General features: G+C 39.6%; 2 protein-coding genes and 1 non-coding gene across 12 annotated transcripts in view; all 3 read left to right on the top strand.

The window, feature by feature from the left end:
* The first annotated feature begins 6,412 nt into the window (after positions 1-6,412).
* Positions 6,413-22,963, top strand: LOC102314194 (P2Y purinoceptor 3). Of its 10 annotated transcripts, XM_042218147.1 has the most exons (5): positions 6,433-6,758; positions 12,141-12,208; positions 17,403-17,442; positions 17,855-18,291; positions 19,434-22,961. In XM_042218147.1, the coding sequence occupies exons 4-5, from the start codon at positions 17,864-17,866 to the stop codon at positions 20,104-20,106; spliced, it is 1,101 nt and encodes a 366-aa protein (XP_042074081.1). In that variant the 5' UTR covers positions 6,433-6,758; positions 12,141-12,208; positions 17,403-17,442; positions 17,855-17,863; the 3' UTR covers positions 20,107-22,961. The 10 variants fall into 10 exon arrangements, with proteins under 10 accessions (XP_042074079.1, XP_042074081.1, XP_005916023.1 ...); XM_042218145.1 differs by lacking the exons at positions 12,141-12,208; positions 17,403-17,442 and adding an exon at positions 7,229-7,333 and having other exon boundaries at positions 6,413-6,758; positions 19,434-22,963; XM_042218146.1 differs by lacking the exon at positions 17,403-17,442 and having other exon boundaries at positions 6,434-6,758; positions 12,141-13,386.
* On the top strand, positions 13,271-13,343 carry trnaa-agc. The gene has a single exon. It is a non-coding gene; the product is annotated as a tRNA-Ala (tRNA).
* A 1,963-nt stretch (positions 22,964-24,926) lies between the features above and the next one.
* LOC102313900 (rho guanine nucleotide exchange factor 17) overlaps positions 24,927-25,289 on the top strand; it is a 75,219-nt gene continuing 74,856 nt past the window's right edge. Inside the window, exon 1 of the mRNA XM_005915955.3 lies at positions 24,927-25,179. The gene's annotated coding sequence lies outside the window, so the exon portion shown is untranslated. The remainder of the gene's footprint in view (positions 25,180-25,289) is intronic.

The following is a 25,289-nucleotide window of genomic DNA, read 5'->3' as shown; positions in this document are numbered from 1 at the left end:
AAAAAATCTAAAATCCAGCCTACCAGGTTTTGCAAAAGTCCCTTTACTCTCTACATGTTTAAGAATCAGATTTAGTAAAGTCAAAAGTGCGTCCTCCACTCCTCTGTTGGGCCTATATGCAAACTGCATGGGATCCAGCTGATGTTCAGTCTCTTTCATAATCACATTTCTGATGATTTTTTCAAAGACTTTCATTACAACTGAAGTGAGGGCAACAGGCCTGAAGTCATTTAGAATTTTTGGACGACTAGATTTAGGGACAGGAACCACGACTGCTTCTTTCCAAAGAGAGGGCACATGTTGTGCGCCAATTGTTTCAGAAAGCAGCAGCAAGGCTGTTAACGAAAACTAGCAGCCGTCACATGTTCCACCAATCCTTGCATCCGTTCACTGGTTTCCAGTGGAATTCAGAATCCACTTTAAAGCTGTGTCATTAACATTTAAAGCTCTACATATTGCAGAGCTTCTAACACTTTGTCGATGTAGTTGGCCTCTCCGATCGTCCAACCGCGGCCTTCTAACTGTCCCTCACTCTAAATTTAAAACCAGAGATGATCGTGCTTTTGAGGTTGTAGCGCCCAAACTGTGCAGCCTTCCTCTGTCCATCAGGTCAGCTGACTCTGATGAAAACTCATTTTTATAGCTTATCGTTTCCTTAATCCGTTCCCCTTGATTTTTGGCCGTAGTTTGAGACCATGCGGTGTGTTGGAATAAATGCCTGTCTTTATGGTTGTGTGTCTGTGTGTTTTTAACATGTGCACTTATCGTTAGTATGTGACTTTTATTTGAACTGTGAAGCACTTTATAACTGTGGTTTGAAAAGTGAAAAATGAATATTGTGATTATATGCTTCAAATAATTCATCAAAGTTAATACACACTGTTCTTGAAGTATGCACCAAACTGCACATATCTCCCAATTATTTTTGTTGCTTCTTGGATTTGAAACAGAAGTTACAACCTAGTAAAACCAGACAGAGGTTTAAAAAGCTTTCTGTTTCTCTCTTACAGCTTCAAGCTGTAACTAGACTAATTTTTCTTTGTGAAAGAAGATGGCTGAGTGGCAATGCAATTAAACCTATCATGTGAAGGAAAACAATGCGATACTGTGAACAGAAAGGTTCCAGTGAAAATATCTCATGGGAGAAACAAAGGTGTAAAATGCTTGTTATATGAGTCATCCACCCGAGATATTTTTTACACATAATTCTCCCCTCAAAGGGAGATGCAATCATTTCCAAATTTTACGTGATGTTAGATATCAACAACAGCTTTTCATTTTGGTGGAAGTTGGGTCAAAGTCAAGGTCGCACCAAATGTAAAAATCAGTAAAAACTTGTAAACCCACAATTACCTGCAATATTTTATGGATTTTCTTCAAACTTCACAACAGTATAGCACAGTGGTGCATGCCTTGAATCTATGAAATGCTGTGCAGTATTTCTGGTGAGAGTGAAGTTCAGATGTTTTGAGCCATGCTGTCACACCTCCAAGCTTAAACCTACTGCCTCTTTAAATTATTACGAAATGTGTCGTCAAAGTTTTGAGCAACTTCTTTTTAAAGGGAAATGAGCTATTCTTCTCTGTCTCCACACGTCTGGATTTCAACATGACAAATGAGCTCATTCGGAAAGACGTCCGCTGGACGCGAGTCAGCGGCGACATGCTCTTGCTGACCATTTAAAAATCGAATTGTCTAAGTGACTTGTTAGTATTTAACGTATTCATTTAATCAGTGGCAGGGAGACTCAATCCTTCATTTCAGCTTTGGCTTTTATTGATGTTACGTCTCTTATGTTTGCAACAGTCCTACAGAAATGTAGTACCCTGAAAAACAGCCTGTGATTCAGTAGCTTATAGAACCACTTTAAGCAGCAATAACTTAAGACTGGTTTATTTGCTTATGAGCCTCAGTCTCTCACATTGATGTGAAGGGATTTTGGCTCACTCTTCTTTACCAAGTTTCTCCATTTCATTGAGATTTGCAGGGAATTGTTTATGCACAGCTCCCTCGGGTCTTTCCACACACATTTAACACGGGTTGAGGTCTGGACTTTGAGTGGACTGCAACACCTCGTTTCAGATTTATTCCTGAGGATTGTTGTCCTGTTGCACGTCTCAAATGTGGCCCAGCTTTATCTATCAGACAGATGCATACATTTGAATCAAGAATGCTTTGGTATACAGAGGAATTCATGGTCAACTCGTGGTGCTGTGGCTGCAAAACGAACCCAAATCTTCACCCCTCCAAGAACATGCTTGACAGTTGGTATGAGGTGTTTGTGCTGATACGCTGTGTTTGTTGTCTCCAAATGCAGCGCTGTGCATTATGGCCAAACATCTGTACTTTTTCCAAACTTAAGGAACGCTACCACGTTGCTTGTAGTGTGAAGAGCCTTTCTCCTGCCTGCTCATCCAAAGAAGTCATACTTGTTCAGCCTGTTTTTGATTCTATCGTCATGAACTTTAACATTTAACATGCTAACTGAGGCCTGGAGATTCTGAAGATATTGGATTTTTTGCAGGTTCTAAAGATTTTCTGCAGTCTGAGCATTGCTTCTCTGACCTTCAGGCGAATCTGATGGGAAGATCATGGTTTTAATGCAAAATACAAACTTCTGCTTTCATGGAATTTTTCACACTTGTGGTTGATGAATTATTCAAGTGCACTTCATTAGCAGCACTTGGCTGTTACTTACCCTCTTAATTCCTTTGGAAGTGGTAATGGTGTACTTAGTTTTTCACAGGACAGCATAAAGTTCTGTGATAGCATGACTGTATTTTTTTCCAGCAAGAAAATATTTTTAATTCATGTATAATTTTTTTAATTGAACGTACTATCTAAGCCTTTTGCAGATTCAGCATACCCCAACTGAGATTTATGATTTTGTGGCAGGATGATGGCAGTCAATTTTGAATATAATGTTTTTGTTTTTTGTTTTTTTTTCATGCCTTTTTATCTTAATATAAGACAATCCACATGTTCTGTTTATTGGTTTGGGTAAACCTGCAGTCAACTGAGTCTGAAAAAGTCACTTGGATAAGTGACGAAACATGAAAAGAACGCATGAAGAGAATCAACTTTTTGGGATTTTCTTACCTGGATAATCGAATATGCATCAACACATCCTTACTGTATGTTTCCTGTGACTGCCACAAAATGTAAACATTCAACCCCAATACTGTGGTTTAAAATTTGCATGGCTTGAATACACCCTGACAAAAGAGTCTTCTTCCTCTCCAGTTTTGTAAATGAACAGAGGGAAATCTGGCTTCACAAATACAGAGGAGAGTGACTCGAGAACACAAGAATGAGCACGTCGTTCTTTCCTTATCACTACAGTGACATATTTTTCCACAATATCGGATTATAGCCCAAATGAGTTTTAACAGAGAGAATAGATATAAACGCCATGAAGAAGGAATCCATGTGGGCGTGACTCACCAGCCACAACACCTGAGACAAAAGTACATAATGGGACTTTTTGGGTGATAACAGAGTCCAGCTTGACAAAACAGACATTGGAACCTGGTTCAAGTGCCTAAAACAACAATTTGCACAAAGACTGGTAAATACATGCATGATAATTTAGCGTTTTCTGCTTTGTTTTTCTGTTCCTTATTTTAAGTCTTGGCTGTTTCTTGTACTTAGTTACCTATTTATATACTTGTTATCAATTATACAATCATTGATTACATAGTTGCACTGAAAGTTTATCTTCTTCTTCGTCTTATCTTCTGCTTCATCCTGTGGTGGAACATATTGTTACAAGAATAACTTTAGCCTTTATGCACTTCCTATTTCTTCCTGTGTCATCTTTGGGTTATAGCGATGACAAAGCTACACATCAGCATATTTTTTAAAACAATACTTTTCACATGAAACACACATAAGTTGACTTGTAATCAGCCAATGAAAACCAGGTTCACTGTCTCAATATGTGGAACTAGGGACAAAGAGAAGTGAGAGCCACTGGTCACTTTGGAGCTTTGCCAAATTTATATCCAAACTTCGACACACTCAGTGGGAGGCATCTTATCTTTTATGATGACAACCTGGTGCTGAGCAGGACACAGCAATGTTTACAATGGCACAATAGAATTAACCAATAAACCTCATAGAAGTTCAAACAAAAATGATAAGAAGTGACACCTCCAGTCATGTCCTGTCACTCTTTTTAGTACAGACCAAACACCCGCCATTGAACTCAGTGAGCTGCAAACACACTCAAAGGTGCTGGACTATGGCAAGTTCTCTGGTTGAAGCCCTTATAATGTTAGAATTTTCCTCCTGGGAATTAACTGTTGCTTAAACATGGTTACCTGCAGTTAAACATTCACTGCTGTGAACAAGCTTTTGCCCCTTTTGTGATTTTTTTTTCCAGATTTGTCACATTCACATGGTTCAGCTCATCCAGCTAATTATAGTATTACACAAAGTTAGCCTGGGTAAATGCAAAATGAAACCTAATAACTGGTTTTGCCACCCTTGTCATTCCTGCCAAGGGTGGCAAAACCAGAACTGCAATTAAGTGCAAGTAACTGGCAGTGACACTTTCATTGTGGAGGAGTTTTGACCCATTTCCTTTCAGCCATGCTGGTAGACTTTCAAGCATGAACAGCTTATTTATTGTCATGCAAAATCGTGGTCAGCAGTAATTTTTTTACTTGAACTTTCCCATGGATGCCATTTTTTTGCCTCTTTCTTGTTGTTAAATCGTGAACTCTGACCTTAAATGGGGAAAGTGAGGCCTACAGTTCTTTGGATGTGGTTCTGGGTTCTTTTGCAGCCTCCGGGATGAGGCATTTTGGTAAGCTGGCCACTCCTTGTCATGTCCACCACTGTCCCAGGTTTTCTTAATTTGTGGATAATGGCTCTCAGTGTTGCTTAATTGAGTCCCAAAGCCTCCTTAATTTTATCAGACAAGTTCTATTTACGTGTGTTCTTATAGTTTTCTCCCTTAATAAACGAAATCATTGACAATTAAAAACTGTATTTACTCTGGTTATTTTTGTCAACTATTACTTCTTGCAAGCTTTTTAATTCAATTGAATTTGACCATTGGATAGCAATTTGAATTCAATTACATTTAATTTATATGGCACCAAATCACAGCAGCAGTTCCCTTCAAGGTGCTTTGTATTATAAATTAAAGGCCCTAAAATAATACAGAGAAAACAGAGAAAACCCCAATGATCAGATGACCACCTATAAGCAAGCACTTGGTGACAGTGAGAAGAAAAACACGCCGTTTAACAGGAAGAACCGTGCTGCAGAACCTGGCTAAGGAAGAGGCGGCCATATGCCATGACCGGATGGGAGTGAGGTGTGAAAAACAAGACAAAAGACGCACTGTGGAAGAGAGCCAGAGATGAATAATAATGATGATGAAATGCAGAGAGGTGTATAAACACGTAGTGAGTGAGGGAAAAAAAAGATGAGCTAAGCATAACTAGAGAAGGATGGTCACCTGATCCTAACCTAACTATAAGCTTACTCAAAAAAGAAAGTTTTAAGCCTAATCTTAAAAGTAGAGATGGTTTCTGTCTCCTGAATCTAGACTGGGAGCTGATTCCAAAGAAGAGGGGCCTGAAAGCTGAAGGCTCTGCCTCCCATTCGACTTTTAAATACTCTAGGAACAACAAGTAAGCCCTCAGTCTGAGAGCAAAGTGCTCTACTGGTGTGACATGATACCATGAGGTCATTAAGATAAGACAGGACCTGATGATTATTCAAGACCTTGTATGTGAGGAGCAGGATTTTATATTTGATAGTGGATTTAACAGGGTGCCAATGAAGAGAAGCCAATATAAGAGAAACATGCTCTCTCTTTCTAGACATTGTCACTAATCTTGCTCCAGCATTTTGGATTAACTGAAGGCTTTTCTAGGAGTTTTTTTTAAATAGAAAAAATAGTAATAATGAATTGCGTTATGCAAGAGAGCTAAATGCTATATAACCCTGTGGAACTCCATAATCAACCTGTGTGCATGGAGAAGACTGCCCGTTTACATGAACAAATTGGAGTCTATTAGAAAGATGTAATTCAAACCACTCAAATGCAGTACCTTTAATACCTACAGCATGTACTAATCGCTGTAATAAAATATTATTGATGATGAGCTCTGAAACCTCTGCAGATGATCAGTTTTAAAACCACTCTTTCAAGATTTTATGAGTAAAAAGAAAGGTTGGATATTGCTCTGCAAGTAGAGATGGCTTTTTAAGCAATGGTTAATAAAGAAAGGTTTGTCATTTTTAATTAATGGTAGGACCTACCTTGTAGGAAAAGGTAGTGTAAGGTAAATGTGATAAATATGCAAATATGAAAAATCACGATGGTTTGCACAGCACTGCAACTGCTTTATTTTTTAGGTGATTTTAAAACACCCACTGAAAGCAACAGCGTTGTAACGTCTGTTTAAGAAACCAGACACGTGATGCCGGCTAAAGGCGCGAGACGTTAGCTGTCGCTGGAGTCGTTCCCTTTGTTCGTGCAGGTGGCGCAAGACTCATTGCGCGTGCGTGGCAGTTATACGGCGTGTAAAGTGTGCAGCAGCTCGCCGCTCCGCTGCAGGTAGGTACGGGACAGATAAGCGGTGAATTCGAACCTAGCAGCACGGCGTTTCCTTAAACCTGCTATTTTACCGGCAACAGTCCGTTTCCCAGCTCTTTGTTATCACCGAGGAGCAGCAGTTTGCCATGGCCGAGTGGCCAACTTGTTGATGTTGTCGCACTTGTTTCGTTTTTCATTCAGGGTAAGTTCAGTTTGTTTATAGTTTTATTGCTTTATTCAGCAGCTAGCGACTAAAGGAATGTTTTTTAAAAAGTATTATTCCCACTGGGGAATTATCGCGATATGAATTTGACCTGCCGTGTATAACAATCAATTCTAGCTGCTGAGATATAGTAGCTTGTTACTACATTTGTGTAGTTTTGTTATTATTCGTCCAGGCGCACAGATGTCCCAGCAGGGGCTCCTGTGGTGCTAAAATAAGCAGCTGTAAGGAGTCACGAAGGCTGGTAGCTGTGTTATTTGTGGTGCTGGAGTAAGACGTCCTGTGTCCTGCACCTCAAAGCCCCGGCGACTGGTGCAGTCAGTGCACTTATTAAGCTCGTCTGGTGTGATAACATCAGATCAGTTGTATCCCCTTTCCTGTTTCTCTTCATCATTTTAAATCAAATTCCTTTAAAAAAAGTACTCTCACGTTCTCTTACATTACGATAGTTAAATAAACAAGAACTTACGTGCCCTCGAGCAAGACGCTGTCATCATTATCCACTCACGTTGTATGCGTCCCAGGACTCTGATGATTTATGGGGAACAAACCAGGTGAGAATATTTGTTCAAGCATCTCTATGGAGTTTGTAGAAACTTATGAAGTTTAGGAGATCATACAGAATGAAGCCAAAAACGCACCATCCCAGTCTTGTGCCAAAAACTGATTTCCAGTGTTTATCTAATAGTCTGCACTCAACAGGATTTACAGGTGTTGCATATAAAACAAACAAAAAATACTTGTACTTTGCGTTATTGTATATGCTCTGTGTTCTACATTATAATCAATTCAGTCCTTTCAGCTACTTAAAATATATTTATATAACCGTTATGTTATATTTGTTGCAATTTCTGCTGCCCCTATTGGCCTGATCCCTTTTGAAAAAGACATTTTTGATGTCAGTGAGAGTTTTACATTCATAAACAATGGAAATATAAAAGTTGATTTGCCAAAACTTGATGGCAGACAGTTTGGCTTAAAATGGCTTGATATCATTCACTAGAGATATGTTTGACAAAAGTTTATAGGCCAAAAAATTGTTTATAACAGTTTAAATACTGACAGTCACTTTTGGCAAATACCAGAAATCACTTTTTGGTAGACCACACAACAACAGCTTTTACAAGTTCCCGTCCATTATGATATTGATGCTGTGGGCATCTGCAGTGATCTGGCTCCAGTGGTAAATTAATATGCTTTATTTTTCACTGTGAGGAAGAGACCGGGAATTTGTGTAAGACTGCCGCTGCAGATGGCTGTCCTTCTCCTTTTTCCTCCTCTCTCTCGCGTGTGTGGCACTGACAGTGTCCTCTGTGGGGCATCTGTCAATCAAAACAGCCACAAACATTCAAGCAGTTTAGGATAGTTTAAAAAATCACCCACTAGGAAAACTATCTACAGAGAGCAACACATTTTGAAAAAATCAGGCTGTAAATATGCTTGTCAATGATGTAACGTTACAAATTTTAACATGGAGTGCATTGGAACTGACTCCCTTTCGGTGCCAGGTTGTAGTAGCCATTAAAGGAAATACAGTTTTTGTTACTTTGGTATTTGCCTTAATTTTCAGCTCCAAAGGTTGCCCCTGGTGTCTTTATGGGTTACACTGAGTTGGACCATTTGATAGCAATTTAATTCAGTTTTATTGTTTAGCAGCAAATCACAACAAAAGTCACGTCATTGTAAGGTAACAGACCTTACAGTAATACAGAGAAAACCCCAACTGTCATATGAGGTCCTATGAACAAACTCTTGGTGACAGTGGGAAGGAAAAACTCCCTTTTAACAGAAAGAAACCTAGAGCAGAACCAGGCTTCACAAAGCAACTGGAACAAGATTAGGTGAGGAAGACAGGAGAAAAGACACATTATGAAAGACAGACAGAGATGAATAATAATTGGCCCCTAGCAGCCTAGGGATACTGTAGCTTAATTAATGGGGGGCCCAGGGTCACCTGATCCAACTCTAATTTTAAGCTTTATCAAAAATTACTAAGAACAATCTAGTGTTTGCTTGATTGTTTGCTATAGTTATGGTAAACAGATGGGTACTTATTTAGCTTTTCTACTCTAAGTGATCGCTTTTTACTGTTAGCCACGTTCAACCAGCTGTTTTTTGCTATGCCTTTTAAGCACCACACTCTGATGGATGCGTCAGGAGCAATTTGGGGTTCCCTATCATGCCTAAGAGTGCTGACTAGAGGCACCGGAGCACAAACTACTGACCCTGTGATTAATAAACAGCCTGCAATACATCATGTGCCCCAGAACAGACACCCTTAATAGTGACCTTTTTAAAAAAGGAATAGTATGTTCTCAGCAATCAGTTGTTTCTATAAATTTGTCGGCCATGCTGCAGGAGAGTACAACGTTTCAAGACCAAAGACTCATACTGCTATGTCAAAGCAACGTAAAAAGCTGTTTAAACATTCTTTAATAAATCTGCTGTTAACCATGATAACTTCAAGAACATCTTGTTGTAAATCGTATTCGAAGTAAGCAAAGCAAGTAAAAGATTATAAACGGTATGAAAAAACGATATAAAAAAACTGCAGATGTGAGGTTTATAACTTGTATTTGTTATGTCTCTCTAGAATGTGCATAACTGTGCTCGGATCCAGTAAAAACAAGTTGTCATATTGCTGACGTAATAACCAACAATCACTTAGACAGGCTATCTGCTTCAGTCGCCACAGGGCTTTGACATGGCTGCTGTGTTTTTAGTGGAGATTCCTTTCTGCTAGGCACTGTTTGAGCCTCTGTTTTGTCTGCCGGGTAGCAGATTAACATAACTCTGTGTTGGAGCCGCAGAGTTAGAGAAGCAGAAAACCTGGTAAACAGAAAATTTAGGGCTGAAGTTGCTTATCAAATGAAGTTAAGTGGCCCTCAGCATTATCTCACTGAATAAACAAGCACAAGCTTAATGGCAGCCATCATAAACATACCAGCCAAATTGGTGATTTAATGTGAATGTCTCAAAATAAATCGAATGTCTTTGTCCTGAGTAGGTTTTAAAAAGATTACCGCCAATGTTTCCAAAACTTGTTGTGCAATTCACAGCAATTGTCACAGATGCACTGGGTGATCGGTCAGTAAAGACTTTTTTTTGTTTCTGTTCTCTTTTTGTGCTTTACTGACTCTGCTTTCACCACATCTGCATTTCCATCCCCTCTGCAGCACAAACACATGACTTCAGCAACCACGGGGCACAGACTAATTGCTGCTTACCAGCCTGTTGAGCTTTTGCTAAGCTTCTTTTTTTTTTTTGCCCAACACAAGTTGTGCACCAAGACGTTACAGCTACTGGAGCTCAAGATCAGTAAAAACATGTTATTCTCACAACATTAAATGTGACTAATAGCGGCTCAAGAACAAAAACATGCATCAGAAAAATATTTATGCATTTCTGGGGTACTTTTACATTATCAGTGAGTCATTATTATTATAACAATATATGTGCTGAAGGACAAAAGCAAGAGAGAAACTATTGTGAAATGTCGTTCAGCTTGCTTGCTGTTATTTTTTTCTTTGATTAGTTCAGCAGCTTGGCAAGGTTTGCCGTTGTGCTCATCAAAGCATTCAAACAGACAGAAGGAAGGTCCTGGGTTAAATCACCACTTAGAGCCTTTCTGTGTGGAGTTTGCCATGTTCTCTCTGTCTGTGTGGCTTTTTTCCTATTTGTTAAGGAGATGACTCTGATACTGTTTATCTGCTCTAAATAGTTTTTGTTCAGTTTCTGAGAATCACCTTGTTGGTGCAAAAGATACAATTTTCTAAAGAAATTGGAACCAATGACACACCTTTGTGGCAGCCTGCTCATAACAAAGTGCCTAAAAAGGGCTAAGTTGTCTGTTTTGCATAGACACAACACTGGTTGATCCATTGAGTTATGCACATTTTTTATGCTTGAAAGACTCACAGATCAGTGTTATGTAGCTAATGACCAAAAACATTCCTTTGATACTGGTCAGGTACAAGGATGGACTGGAAATGAGTAAAAAAAGCAGCAAGCGTCGGAAAGTCTGTTGTAAAGAAAGCGGTGGTGCAAGACTTTTGGACTGTTCTGCAATTGATGAGTGTGGCATGTAAGCCCCTCACCCTAAACCGAAGTCAATTTTAACACGTTTTGCTCTCGTAAGTCAATTAAGTAAGAGTGATGATTCAGATTAATCATAGAAGAAAGAATTTTGGTGTTTCAAAATTTTAGTTTCAGTGACCAGTGCCCTACTGTCCTGGCACTACATTTATTTCATCAGACCTCTTTTGTGCACCAAAGAGCTGACACACAGTAAAGTTGTAGGAAATATTGTATGACCTTCTCTCTGTATATCTAATGACATACTTACAGCAACAACATCGTTAGCCTGTTTTTGATTGCAAGATACGGCAAATTATGAGAATGCCATCTGTTATCAGCTGCAGTCTTGTCCACTTCATTAGTGAAAAATGTGGTATAATGCTTTGGTTAACTTAGGCCAGAAGGGGACTTTCTACACAAGCCTTGCAGTAATATCTTTGTTTGCACTACTGAATGTTTAAATGATTTGTATAGTTATGTCACATGCAACAAGAAACACTTTTATTATCTTTGTGACCATATGGCAAGTAGTGCGGTTTTGATGGAACACCAGCTTTGCTTATCACCCGTCCTCTTTATGGTGCAGCTGATTAGTTTAAAGCGTCTCCTGTCTCCTGTCTTCATGCACCGTATTAGCAGCGATAATTATCGCAGTCTGTTTTTTTCTAATCCACAATAGAGGGCTGTGACCTGAATGTTGATCACACTGATATGTGGAAGGTTTGTGTGTTTCTGTGTCATGCTATTAGTTTGTATAGTTGATTATTGTACTCCTACTGCGCTCCTGAATTTACTCTGTTTTGTTTACTGTAGATTTGCTCCTGATTGCTAGGTAGGGCTGCAGTGTGCGTCTGCAGACCTGATTGTACTGCGCGTATACTCATGTGTGATACTAATATCGATTTCCTGGCTCGTCATTTTGTTTCCCCAATTAACTACAACCGAGCACGGGACTGAATGAGGGGCAGCGGGCATGAATCATTGATTAGGGTCTCCAGGGACTTTAGAGATCGGAGATGGGAAAGTAATTGGACTTTAATTGTGGCCTGCTTGCTGTCCTCTCCTCTAAATCTCCCTTTTCTGTTCATTTAAATGATAGAGAGATAGCCTTCCTACATGCACGCCAGTATAACTCTTTATGTCACCTTATCTGCCAGTTTTAATTAGGCATTCTGTAGGTCAATGTTTCTAAAGCTCACCAGCTATGAAGCTTTTTTGTTTTTGCTGGGCACGATTTTGTGTTTCACGTGTTTTAATTTTTACATTCTTTTATTTATTTTGTAGGACTTCTTCTTTGGAAGGTTGGCTATTCGACACCTGGCTGCTCCAGTCTGCATGCCAGATATCCTTAGGTAAAATACTAACACCAAGTTGCTCTCCGTCATAGCATGCATGTTAGATAGAAAGCACTTCAGTAGGAAAAAGCAGAGAATAAAGCGCTTGTGTGAATTGGTGAATGAGGCACATAGTTTAAATCGCTTTGAGTGCTTAGGTAGAGTAGAAAAATGCTATATAAGAATCGTCCACGGAAACATATCCATTATCTCTTCTCTCCAAATGTCTCTTTGGAGTTTTATCTGTGGATCAGACAGAAACATACATTAAGAATAATAATAATAGTAGGAACACCACGTTTTTGATTTGTATATAACATTATTTTAATATAAAATTTATGTCGGACATGTTTGCACATACAAATCAGACATTTGTTGGCTTATGACGTTTTTCTTCTGTCTCCACTTACTCCTAGTAGAGATTTCTGCCATATTACACATCTGGTTAGTGACTTTGTGTCTCTAGTTCTATTCTTGGCCTAAACACCAAAACCAAACAATGAGTTTAAAACACCTCATAAATTTCTGTAACACTGAGAGGAACCTTAAAGTTCTGCTGGTTTACATTACACAGTCATGTTCATTTTTCATAGTACCGCAATAAAAACACACGCAGAGCCTTAAGGCAGTAAGTGCACTCTCCGGGTTACGTGGTTTAAATATAAGCTGGGCTCTGCTATCAGTCATTACTTGTGATATTGACGTAGTTAGAGTTACCTTGCATTACCTTAATCAAAGTTCAAAGGTCCTGACACCATATCCACATGCAGAATAATCATTAATGCAGTCTAGGTGTCATTTGATTTACGGCTTTGTTATGATGAATTATTAATCTCCTATATTTGTCCTGAGTGTAGCAGTCACATTCTTGCAGTCATGGTTTATAAATAACCTTGTGTGACTTGCTCAGCTCAGCCTTTTGGCAGTCCTCAGGGTGGAGAGTATGCAGCAGGGTGTTTGTGAGGGTGTGTGTATTGCAAAGAGAAAGTGTCCCTGTCATTAACTGGTCACATTACGTGAGTGAGCAGGGCTGTGGGTGTGTGCCTCTAAAGGCTTTATTTTTGCAGCACACAGCATGAAGGGGAATTAGCTCAAATGGTAGAGCGCTCGCTTAGCATGCGAGAGGTAGCGGGATCGATGCCCGCATTCTCCAACAAGTTTTTTTTTTTTCCAATCTGGATTAAATACTTTTAAAGGTAAGAGTTTTCTTTACTATTAGCACTGAAAACAGCATCTGTATTATTTCTGTAATTTTTTTTCCTCTCCTGGTAGTGCAGATAACCTTAAATGTCAGCTTATCTTTCCATTTACATTATAACTTTGATACACTGTATCTGCATGCTGGAAAAAAAATTACAATAAAGACGACAACATATCAGGATTTGGTCTCAAAATCTCTAAATAGTCCAATTACTGCACCATTTAAATGACTGAATCTTTTCAGGAAGGATGTAAAGAGAACGCGTATTGAGCAGGTTTATGTTAGCTTCACATGTACTAGGGAAGTTCAGTGAGTGAAGTTTTGTTCGTTTAAGTTAGTGTTTTTAGTAATATTTCCTTATATTGATAAACTAATAGGTTATTTTAGAATAAATGGAGCACACTTCTTACCCTGAAATCGTTGCCAAGTCTGTCTTGGAAATGAGATTTAAATCTCAGTAAAACTTTCAAATGGTAACAAAGGGTAACAAATTTAGAGGCTCACTCACAGGCATGAATGCTTGCATTTTTATAGCTACACACACACTGTGCATGCTTCAGATTTCAACAGCACTCTTTGGCGCATGTTACTCTGGGTTATGCCATATAAAATGTAGCACCATTTTTTAGGCAGTTTTTAGGCAGTTATCCTGGCTTTCTAAAGGTCTTTCTTTGGACATTGGCTGCTTTTTCACTCGTTTTCATTCCAGTCCCTGTTTCTGATCATTTTCAGTAGAATGTTTTTTGTTTTCTTGTTTAAGTGACTTAACCCTGACCTATGAAGCATTCAAGAATAAAAAAGGCACCAACTCAAGAGACTGAACCAGTGTTGTGTCTACATGTGATAGAAAATTTCATAAAGCACCAAAATTGTTTCTTTAAACACTTTGTTTCTAGCCTGTTGCAGAAACTCATAATTTACTCCAATTTCTTTAGTTGAATCTATGAGAAATGTCAAAGATTGAAAGGCATAAAATAGTATTAATGCACCAATGAGGTGATTAGTAAAGAGCTATTAGTTCAAACTAGTGTTCACTGTGTCCTTAAAAATGTGAGCAAATTGGACAGGTGGAATTGGCCTAAATAAACTATCTAAAGCAGATGACCAGTATATGAAGGTCATGTGCTTAAAGGTATTGTGTGTAAAATCTCAACACTAGGTGTCAGTAGATATGCAAGCTGCCACCTGCTCATATGCATTTTTAATGGATTTATTTTCAGTTTATGAGAACGCATCATTTTGCTCGAAGACCTAATTACACACTAATCAGTATATATTTGTGAGTACAACATAATTTTTTTATTAAATAAATAAAAATAAGCTAAAAAATTACTTTCTGTGCCTTAAAGAAACAGTGAGTAAAGGCTAAGGCCTGAAATGAAAATCAGTGGTAACAGGTGTTATAGATTGATGATACCAATTCAATTTCTGGTTCAAAGTGTCAATATGCACAGAGGAGATCATGGGACAGTTACAACAGTGAGTCTCTACAGCCATATGTAAAACACAGTGGAGGCTCTGTCATGGTTTGGGACTGCATTTCAGCCAGAGGTGTTGGAGATCTTGTTAAAATTGATAGAATTATGATCACAGAAAACTACCATCAGATTTTGATCCACCATATATTACCATCTGGAAAACGTCTTATTTAGAATGGCTTCATTTTTCAGCATGACAGTGAAACCAAACACACTGCCCATGCAATGAAACACTATCAGTCACGGATTGCCTTTCCCACTGTCACCGTCCGCTGATGCAGACCTAGTAGGGATTGTGGTGCAGACCTAAACGCGAACAAACAAAGGCATGAAACAGAAATCTTAAGAAAAAGCGAGCCGATTGATTGTGGCTGATAAAAGCATCTAAGCAAATGCAAAAACTTAAGGGCAACCTAAACTGGGAAAAACTAATACTAGTAATAATAAAGAAGTTACAAGAAAACTCCCTAGGAGAGTTCAGGCTGAGTTTCGTCTTTATGGCGAGTATGCTTGTCCATGTTTTCACTAAATCACAACATCTGTTTCCCTTTTTTCTAGAAACAATTTTTGACATGAGCCCTGAACATGAATAGATCAGAAAGAGCTTTTACTTCTATTTGCCCCCTATTCCAAAACCTTTTAAAAATAATCTGGCTTTATTTGATATATAAATCATCTCCACCACAATACTTATCCTAAAAGGTGCAGATATTCAGCATGGGAATCAGTGGTTTATTGGCCTCTCACATCTCAGCTCTTACTTTGAAACCAGTGGTTTTCTTGCTAGGGCTTGTAGGATCCAGGATGTGTGCTTCTCTTTCTCTATACTTACCGTATTGTCTGAAAGATTGCGGTACTGCTAAAGAAGGAAAATGTGGCAATGAGCTGATTAGTTCTTTTGTAAAATGAATTATAGCTTAGCTTTCATGTTACTGCTTGTCCTTGAACTGTTCTGTTAATAATGAACTATGAGCACCAAAACATGTCACAAACAGGAGCTACTGCTCAAACTATTACACATTTCATTGTGTTTTATTCAGGTCAGGCTCTGCGAGGTGTCTAAAAGCAAGCCTGAACATAAAGATGAGTAATAGAGCTTCCTCTGTGGCAAAAGCAAGAGCCCTAGGACCATGACTGTTTCTGTGGTGCTGCAGTTTAGTGCGTTTCATGAAAATCAGACTTTATTTAACATGAAAACAGCTGCAGACTTAATTCAGAGTCTTTGTGCTTCAGGTTAGCCAAGAATTTTGGCTTCAAGGCCTTTTGCGGAGTTGATTTTCAACCAAATTACTGATCTGAAGTACGCCGTGCATGAGTCATCAGCAGATAAAACAGACTGCAGAGCACTCCTCAACAATGTTTTCTATTCATCTTTGCAGATAAATGCTCAGTGGTCCTTTGGCACACTGCTCCCTTCACCTCCTCTCCCTCAGTTTCTGTGCCAGGAGTTATAAAATTGTGCGTCACTTCTGTTCACATCTGCGCACCCACACAGAGGAGTTCACCTAAAACACTTTTTTTGAACACATCCAAAGACAGTTTTTTAAGCAGCTTTGAGAGATACCTGACATGTACACACTCTGGCACACAAGCACAGACGCAGGCTCGAGGGTGTTGGTTGGCTTGTTGGTTGGTTGGTTGTGAAATGTAGTGAGTAACAGTCTGAGGAAGCACCGGGCTATGGAGGAAGTGTCTTAGGCAGATCACTTACTCAGCTGCCTGCTGCCATGAGGGAAGTGGATATGACTGATGTTGTAAGGCAGAAGAATATTTAAGATCATTGATAAGTCTGTTTGTGTATAGTGGGCCTGTTCCAGACGTTGCGAAATGTGAGTGGGAGATCAGACAGTCTGCAGTGGTTTTCATTTCCAAACTTGACCAAACGTCTTGGTCTACACTTGTCAGAAAATGATGGAGAGATTAAATGATTATTTCACTGCAGCACCTATTTTGTTGTAGTTCTTACAGTCTGTCGTATGTATTCGTAAATACAAAGTGAGCCCTTTTTACAGTGAGCACACCCAGGAGATTATTAGGTTTCAAGTCGGGTTATGAGGTATTTGTCAGAGATACTAATAAGCCCTTATAATAATTAGGATTATACTTTAAAAATATGATTAACTACAAGTGTTTTTTACAAACATGTGGTTTAAAAAACTGCAAAAACAATCTTTTCTTGCTCACTGCTGCTCCTCCAAAAATTTATCAAATGCGGCTTTCCTGCTTTTATGTTAGATACTGCATAGTTTGCACTAAATTGTCTGTTCAAGGCTTTTAGTATGAACTAGTGTCAAATAAATACCTGAATACACTTGTCCAAATAAGAAATACGGAAGGTCCTGTGTTCACAGGGCTCAAGGTGACTGCTTTTGTGTAATATTGGAGGATATAACACAGACGCAGATCTCTTGTGCCCTCTGGTGGAGAGTTGTCCTCTCTCTCTATTTCATCCATTTGTTTTCTTGCATATTTTCTGTTTCATTTGTCTAATCGTGGCATGCTATAGAAACATTGCTTTCATGTGTTTTCCCAGTTAAATCGACAAATGGGAACAATAGGAGTCTGTCTTCTAGGTAAGGCTGTGTGTGTGTGTGTGTGTGCCGTTACATCCAAAATAAATGTTGGTTTTTTGCCTGTACGGCAAAATAATCGATGATGTGATGTGATGGCACTCGTCCATCCACTCCTCTTAGAATTTAGTGAAATTTGCACACAGTGATCACCTAATGGCTTTTCAGCCAAACTGTGTTCAAGGTCAAGGTTATACACGAGCAGGAGAGAACTGCTCCTCCTACAGTGTTGGCCAAGCTGAATATGGCTGTTTGTGTGCCTTCCTGGGTTAGTTTGTACACCACAGACAACTAATAAGAAGAAGACCTATAACGTTCTGTCTGTACTCCATCAAACACAATAGCTCGGTAATCGTGTTTGATCTCGAGCAAATCTTGCTACCAAGTCTCACCTGTCTCTCTCTCTCTCCTCCAGAATGTGAAGATGCCAGATTCTTTCAGCACCATCCCCACAGAAGCCCTCAACTCAAAAACTTCCTTAGTGGACCTGCTCTCACACCCTACAGAGCTTTACCCAGCAGACAGCTTCATTAACGCTCTCAGTAACATCAGCAGTGTTAGTGGGGCGGTTAACCCTCGCTGCACCTACAAGGAAGACTTTAAGCGCATTTTACTTCCTGCTGTGTACACCATCGTCTTCCTGCTTGGGATTCCTCTGAATGCCACCGTCATACTGAAGATATGGAGGAAGAGGTCCAATTTGTCCAGAAACAACATCTACATGCTCAACTTGGCCATAGCCGACTTTCTGTATGTGATGTCACTTCCTTTACTCATCTACAACTATGCGAGTCATGACTACTGGCCCTTTGGGGAGTTTACCTGTAAGATGGTCAGGTTTCAGTTCTACAGGTGGGTTCATGGTTGATTATTGGCTCATTTTTCAGATTTTATTATGTAATTTTTGGGAATTCATTTTTCATTGTTAAGGTCTGTGTATGCAAGTGATATGTGACACAGTGTTATTATGTGAATTGTCCTATTTTTGGACAGGAATGGGAAAGAAAATTGGATCTGAGATGTGATAAGTAATGGGAATGGAGACAATGACACTAATATTTAAGTATACTGGAAAAAATGTACTTTTTTGCATTATAGTGCGCACAAGTGTGACGTGAACGGGTGTGTAAAGCATGAAAACTAGTTTATGGAAGAAGTTCCAAACCTTTGAACATGGCAAGGTATCTAATGCAGATGCAGAAATAGTGCTAGTGCTCACACACAGTTGCCCTTTGAGAACGGGACTACATTTGGACTTTCTTGAGAAATGGTCATCGGATGCCATTAGTAGCAGAAGTTGGGATTTGAAGAAAAATCACGGGAAACAGAGTCTGTTGGCTACATGTCTTGTGGGAATTCTTCCTGTTTTCTGCAACTTTGATCTTGATCTGGGGGTTTTTTGGTTTTGGTTTTGCCACCAGCACAAATCTTCTTTTGGTGGAAATATCTGGAAATAGTCCTCAGTAGGGGTATTATTGCCAAATTTTGTGCTGGAAAAACAATGAGCACAATCATAGGAAACACTGTGGGGGAGGCGGTTTCAGCTTCTGTTAGATGATGTTAAAAGCACTTTGGGAACACACTGACAGCTCATTCCTCTTTGGATAATCTCTCAAGCTCCTCCAGATTTTATAGTCCGCTGGCATGGACTGTGGTCTTCAGTTCACCATACAGTCACTAATGGTTACTTTAGTCTTCAGGAAGTAGTTTTTCACCAGGAGCAACGTATGTTTTGAGTTGACAAAGGGAAGACCCAGTTTTGCTGCTAATTCTTGCCCTTCTTTCTCCAAATATAAGCAGGGTCTCTTGTTTTTCTGAAATAATTCTGTTATCATGTGCAAATAGAAACGAAAAAAATACTTTAGAAATGCTATACTGAAGGTCCCTTAATAAAAGCACTTTTTTGAAGAAAAACTTTGATTTTGCAGAACATACAAATGGATTGTGATAATATTCAGCTCAACAACATTTTCTTCTCTGTGTTCCTGTTTCAGTAATCTCCATGGCAGCATCCTGTTCCTGACCTGCATCAGTGTGCAGCGTTATTTGGCCATTTGCCACCCTCTCTCGGTGTGGCACAAGCAGGGCGGTCGCAAGATGGTGTGGTGCGTCTGCGGATTGGTATGGCTGGTGGTTGGCTCCCTGTGCGCGCCAACTTTCCACTTTGCAGCAACAGGGCAACAGCGCAACCGCACCGTGTGCTACGATTTGAGCACGCCAGGGCGCTCGGTAGACTACTATCCTTACGGCATGGCTCTGACGTGCCTCGGCTTCTTGCTGCCTTTCATAGGCGTGATGGTTTGCTACTGCAAGATGGCCTTCATCCTCTGCCGCCCAGTGTCCTACCAGGGCGTCTCCATAGCGCCTGGGGATAAACGAGACAGGGCGGTGAGGATGATCATTATTGTAGCCGCGGTGTTCTGCGTAAGCTTCCTCCCGTTTCACCTCACAAAGACTCTGTACCTGGTGGTGCGCACCTTGCCCAATGCTCCCTGCACAACAAGAAACTTGTTCTCAATCATCTATAAGAGCACCAGACCGTTTGCCAGCATGAACAGCTTTCTGGACCCGATTCTGTTTTACTTCACGCAACCACGCTACCGCCGGAGCACCAGGAGGTTCGTGCGCAGAGTCACCACTCTAAAGAGCCAAGGCAGCAGCGTGTGAGCGAACAGTGCTCCTTGAAGCCTTGTTAAGATTTAAAACACAGAGATGGATTCGTTTTCTAACCTTGCTTTTCTGAAGTTCCTTCTCTTATTACAGTAAACTGTTGTCCTTGAGGCTTTCAGCTATTAGTGACTAAAAAATGTGTTTAATAACAGTCTGAAGAAGCCATCTGAAGTGCCATATAAAGACTCAATGCAGTGTGAATGGAAAATGTTGACAATGTCCTGCTTGCATTGTTTTGAACTGGGAATTATTATCACACTGACTGTGAGTGTATTTGATTGTGCGAATTCATAGATTTTGGTTTATAACTCTGGATGGGGAATACTGTAATCCTCTAATGAAAATGTCCTGCACTGTACATAAGTGATGTTTACTTTCAAGCTCCACTGCACTGCTTTTTTTTTCTGAAATCCCCCTTTTTTTACATTGTTTAACACACTGTGACGTGTACTTTAAATTGAAACTACTGAATTATTGGGGAATTTTAGTATCTATGCGAGGTGTTACGATAGAGATGCATCGTGCTGGAATGAGATGCAGTTGAGGAAAGGAGAAAATAGTTCATTTGAACTTGCTAGGCTAAAATCCTCTCTGGCACTGTTTTTTGGTGGTGTTTATGCTTGCATGTTGAATCTGCACTAGTCTGAGGAAAGGAACTGAAAGGTGGGGTTGGGGGTATACTTTGCAAACAGAGGCTGCAAAAAACAGAAGTTTATGTTCACTGATTTAAAAGTGGAGTATTATGCGTTCCAATGAAGGTCTGTAGCTCTGTTTTTCCTTGAAAGTGATGCGTTTCTACATTATCCATGTCGTAATAGCTGCTGTTGCGGGTTTTAACCACTGGATGGTGCGCGCACGCCACTGCTGTAGCCCCACTGCCTCTGTCATAATAGGTTGGGGTTTTTTTTGCCTGTCCCGTTTGGATCTTTAGCCATCAGAATTGTTGTCTGAAGGCCAAGAAAGATGCCAAGCAGATTTACTTTACCGAATGGATCATCTGTCATAATAGTATTGATGTTAGCATGTATCAGATCTTACAGTCACAAATAAAACATTGTCAAGAAAACCGTTAAATGTGCAGCTCACAGCGCGCTGACATAGGCCGTCAGTTGCTGACTGATCTTTGTCTTGTACTTATAAATTCTGCAGCAAATGAAGGAAATCAGTTTAAATTATATGTTTAATTCAGTTATTTTTTTAAAAGTCATTTAAAGGTAAAGATAGAGGCAGATTGTGGAGTTAAGGGCATTAAATGAACTCTGTGGTTTTTTATGAGTGTGTGAATCTTTTCAGTCTAACTGGGATTCCTGTACATATGAAATGTTTAGTACTTAGCACTGCTTTGACGTGATTTAGCTGTATGACGTAGGTTGTCAGCTGCGTGATCTGGTGACTTAAAATGTTCATGAAATGAACATAAATGTAGATGGCATATGCCTGCATGTACATATGTGTACTTTGATGTTTACTGTAAAAATGTGCCCTGTGTTTTACATGTCATACCTGCCTTTCATAGTGAGCACCTTTGTCATGTTTTTAAACAGTGAGTCTTTGCCCTGTGACGAGCTCTGGACAAACAATGCACTTACCGTGGAGTGAAATAAACGTGATTAATAATTTTGTGACATTCGTGTTAACCAGAAGATTTCAGAGTAGCCAAACTCATATGTTACACTAGACTGTGCCAGCTTGAGACCAGTATGTTGTTAAATTCTGAAATGACAATGTGAAAAACGGCTTTCAACTCGTATTGCTCTGAAGCTCCTGTAACAGGTTAACACTTTAAGTATTTGTTGTATGTGTCATTCTAATGTGAATGTGCAGCTTTGACCTCAGTATGAGGTGGTGATGTGCTTCAGTTTCCTAATGTGTGCTCATGTGTATCTGTGCATAGTAACAATAGTCATGTAATATGTGTGTGTTGTACTTTAGAAAAAGTGAATGTCACAGTCATCTATCATCTATTGAGACCCAGACGTCAGTATTAGTTAGAAGGGTTATTTTTATCAAATTCCCTAACAAATGAATAATGGGAATGGTTTTTTATTTTTATAGACATGTAATTATGTTGATAGAAAAACTAAAACTGAAGGGTTTTTTGGGGTTTTTTTTTGCTGTACAGATGCTTAATTTTCTGTGTTGTGTTTCTGATTGTTGCCATGTCGTACTAACTGAAACTATTAAAAGCCATGAAAAACACGATGTTTTCTCAATCGTATATTAATACTGAGGGAGTAGACTGTGTTGCTTCCTTTTTTTCCATTTTTTACTGTAGTTTAACTTCAAGCGTTCAGTTTAGGCAGAACTTGAATTCAAACCTTAGGTGTGAATATAAAAAAGCAGCCAGTAGCTTCTGAATCCATATGATTATATGATGACAGCTGTTTAAATGATGTGACAAATGACTGAAAAGACATCATCTAAGAGTTTGTGATCTGCTTACACGCTACTGTTCAACCTTTAGGTAACACCAGTGCGTTATCAGCCAATCACAATACAGCAACGCAGTGTATTTACATATGTAGATTATTGAAGTTCAAACGAAGCATCATAATGGGGCAAAAAAGGTGATTTAAGTGTATTTCAGGAACTAAAGATGTGCTGGGATTTTTCCTGCACAAACATCTTTGGGGTTTACAGAAGATGAACTGAAAAAAGGGAAATATCCAGTGAGCAGCAGGTCTCTAGGTGAAAATCATCTCTGTTTTCTTGAACACAACAGTGAGTTCACTGTACTTGAACGGTCTCCGCAGTCACCAGATTGCAGTCCATTAGCCGCTAATGGTTAGCACAAAGAGTTATGAAGACAAAAAGGGGATCTGGCCCAGTATTAGCCGTATAGAATAGATTAGAATAGAATAGCTCTTCATTATCACTGTTACAAGAACAATGAAAGGCAGTTTGGCATCTCTCCGTGTGAAATACACAATAGCGTAAGTAAGTATTTACATAATAACACAGACAGATTTACATTTACACAAGAAAGATATGTACAAATTATTCATACACCTGCATACATACAGATACACCCATACATATATGTATATATACATGCATCTATGCATGCGTATGTACATACACACATATTTCCACATACATGCTTGAGGGTCCTGCGCAGTATCTTAGCTGTTCCCAGGACTGCGCTCTTCTGGACAGAGATCTCCGATGTTGTTCCCAGGCTCTGCTGGAGCCACTCGCCTAGCTTGGGAGTCACTGCACCTAGAGTGAGTGTCCAGGGTGCAAGGGGTGTTTGATGATGATGCTGGCTTTCTGCTGAAGTCTGCCAGTATAGATGTCTCTGAGGGGGGGTTAGTGAAGTGCCAATTGCCCGATCTGCTGCCCTCACCACCCGCTGCAGTTTCCTCTTCAGTTTCCAAGTTAAAGGAACTCTGATTCGGTGTTCAGCAGTGTAGAGAGATGGAAAAATGTGTGAAGAAATGTGAGAAGAGTATCTGAACCAGATCAATGCTGTTTGTATCGAAAAGGACATAAAAATAAATATTAGTGAACCTCATACTTTTACAAGCTAGAATAAAAATGTAAATGCTGTGGTTTTGGTGAAAAAACAAACAAACAAACTTACAGAACAAAAACTCAACACACACTGGTGCTCCACCAGAAAAGAATATTGTGTATTTTGACATACAATTAAATTTTTTTTTAAAAACTAACAAGTTTGCAAAAGTTTGGAGAACCTTTAAAAAAACAAAAACAAAAAGCAAACAAACTTTCTTAAAGATTTTGAGCTAATAGAGAATTAGTCTGAATTATTAAGAAATGTTTCAATTCCTGTATCAGTACTGCTTCTTCCTATTTGTTTGTGTTTAAAGAAAATAATTGGTTGGTTAGGAGTGAATTACTAAGGCAGATGGTGATTTCCTGAAAATGTTTCTTGCTGGAATTTAAAAAAAAACATTAACAAACACAAAAACAATCAAACAAACTCCAAAAATCCTTTCAATCCAAATCACATTCGGACCCTGCGAGGTCATTTAAATTTAAATTTAAATGACCTCAATTTAAATGCATCATGCCATCACAGATAGATGGGCTGACCTCACCGGGCTCGTTTGGATTCTTCCATCAACCTCCACCTTTGACCTGACGTGTTACGAGTGAGCCTTTAGGGGGCGCTGCAGCCAGCGTGTACTTTTCTCACAGCCTGTGAAACAGAATTCCCCCGTTGGAACAAAAGGACCTGTTAACCAGACAGCCACATGGGAAGCACCACAGAGGGGTTATTGTGCACGAGTGAAAACTTTTATCCTCCCTGCCACCACCACCAGCTCCCCCTGAATGCTGACACAGTAATTCACAAACACCATCACACCAAAGTTTGCTGGAGCTGTGCAGTAACTCAAACTCTTTGGCTTCCTTTGTGAATTTTTTTTTTACCCCTGAAGGCTGATTTTTAAACGTAACACCTTGAATGCATCTCGGAAATCAGCACCTATGTTTTCATTGACATCCTTTAGGTTTCATAAAGATGTTGCAAGTCCAAATTGTAGGTAATAATAAAAAATATGTTTTAGAAGTGTGTGTGTGTGTGTGTGTGTGTGGTGTGTGTGTGTGTGTGTGTGTGTGTGTGTGTGTGTGTGTGGTGTGTGTGTGTGTGTGTGTGTGTGTGTTTGCGTGCGTGCGTATTTTTTTGCAAGGGAAAGAAGCTATAATTACATCTTGTTAGTCCACAGTATATCCCCTCTCCTATCAAAAAGGGGAAAAAAAAGCTTTTCCTCTCAATCCCCGAGGGGGGCTATGACTGCCCCTATACCCCTGGTCCCGCCCAGCCACCCCCCTCTCTGCCTCTATCTCAGGCATTTACATGCAAAAAACAACATAAGTCACGGAAAAGCAAATCATGCCAAAACAGGGAGTCCATAAACAGTTTGGGAATTATTAGGGAATGATGCGCAGGGCCCGTGCCTGGCGATGGGCACACGTTTAGAAACAGTGAGAGGAAAACAATGGAGAAGTTGTGTTTGTGAAGATTTGGGGCCAAAGAAGAAGAAGAAAAAAGACTTGTATCGCTTTCCCACTTGGCACGGATACGGTTTCGGGAATCGACAACATGTAAGTTTTTGATAAGAGGGCAGCACTCAGCTACTTTACTCACTGAACACTTTATTTATCACTTAACTAACCTCGTTACAGAGCAATATGAAGCTTTGCCAGCACTCATT

Source organism: Haplochromis burtoni, unplaced genomic scaffold (assembly GCF_018398535.1).
Source record: "Haplochromis burtoni strain Fernald_Lab_line unplaced genomic scaffold, NCSU_Asbu1 Contig_15, whole genome shotgun sequence".
NCBI lineage: Eukaryota > Metazoa > Chordata > Actinopteri > Cichliformes > Cichlidae > Haplochromis > Haplochromis burtoni.
This window is presented reverse-complemented; position numbering and strand designations above follow the sequence as displayed.

Coding starts and splice junctions, on each gene's coding strand:
- LOC102314194 (XM_042218145.1), top strand. CDS start 6,726: ATGTTGTCGCACTTGTTTCGTTTTTCATTCAGG. Junction 6,759..7,228: donor TGTTTCGTTTTTCATTCAGG/GTAAGTTCAGTT, acceptor ACATTACGATAG/TTAAATAAACAAGAACTTAC. Junction 7,334..17,854: donor ATTTATGGGGAACAAACCAG/GTGAGAATATTT, acceptor TCTCTCCTCCAG/AATGTGAAGATGCCAGATTC.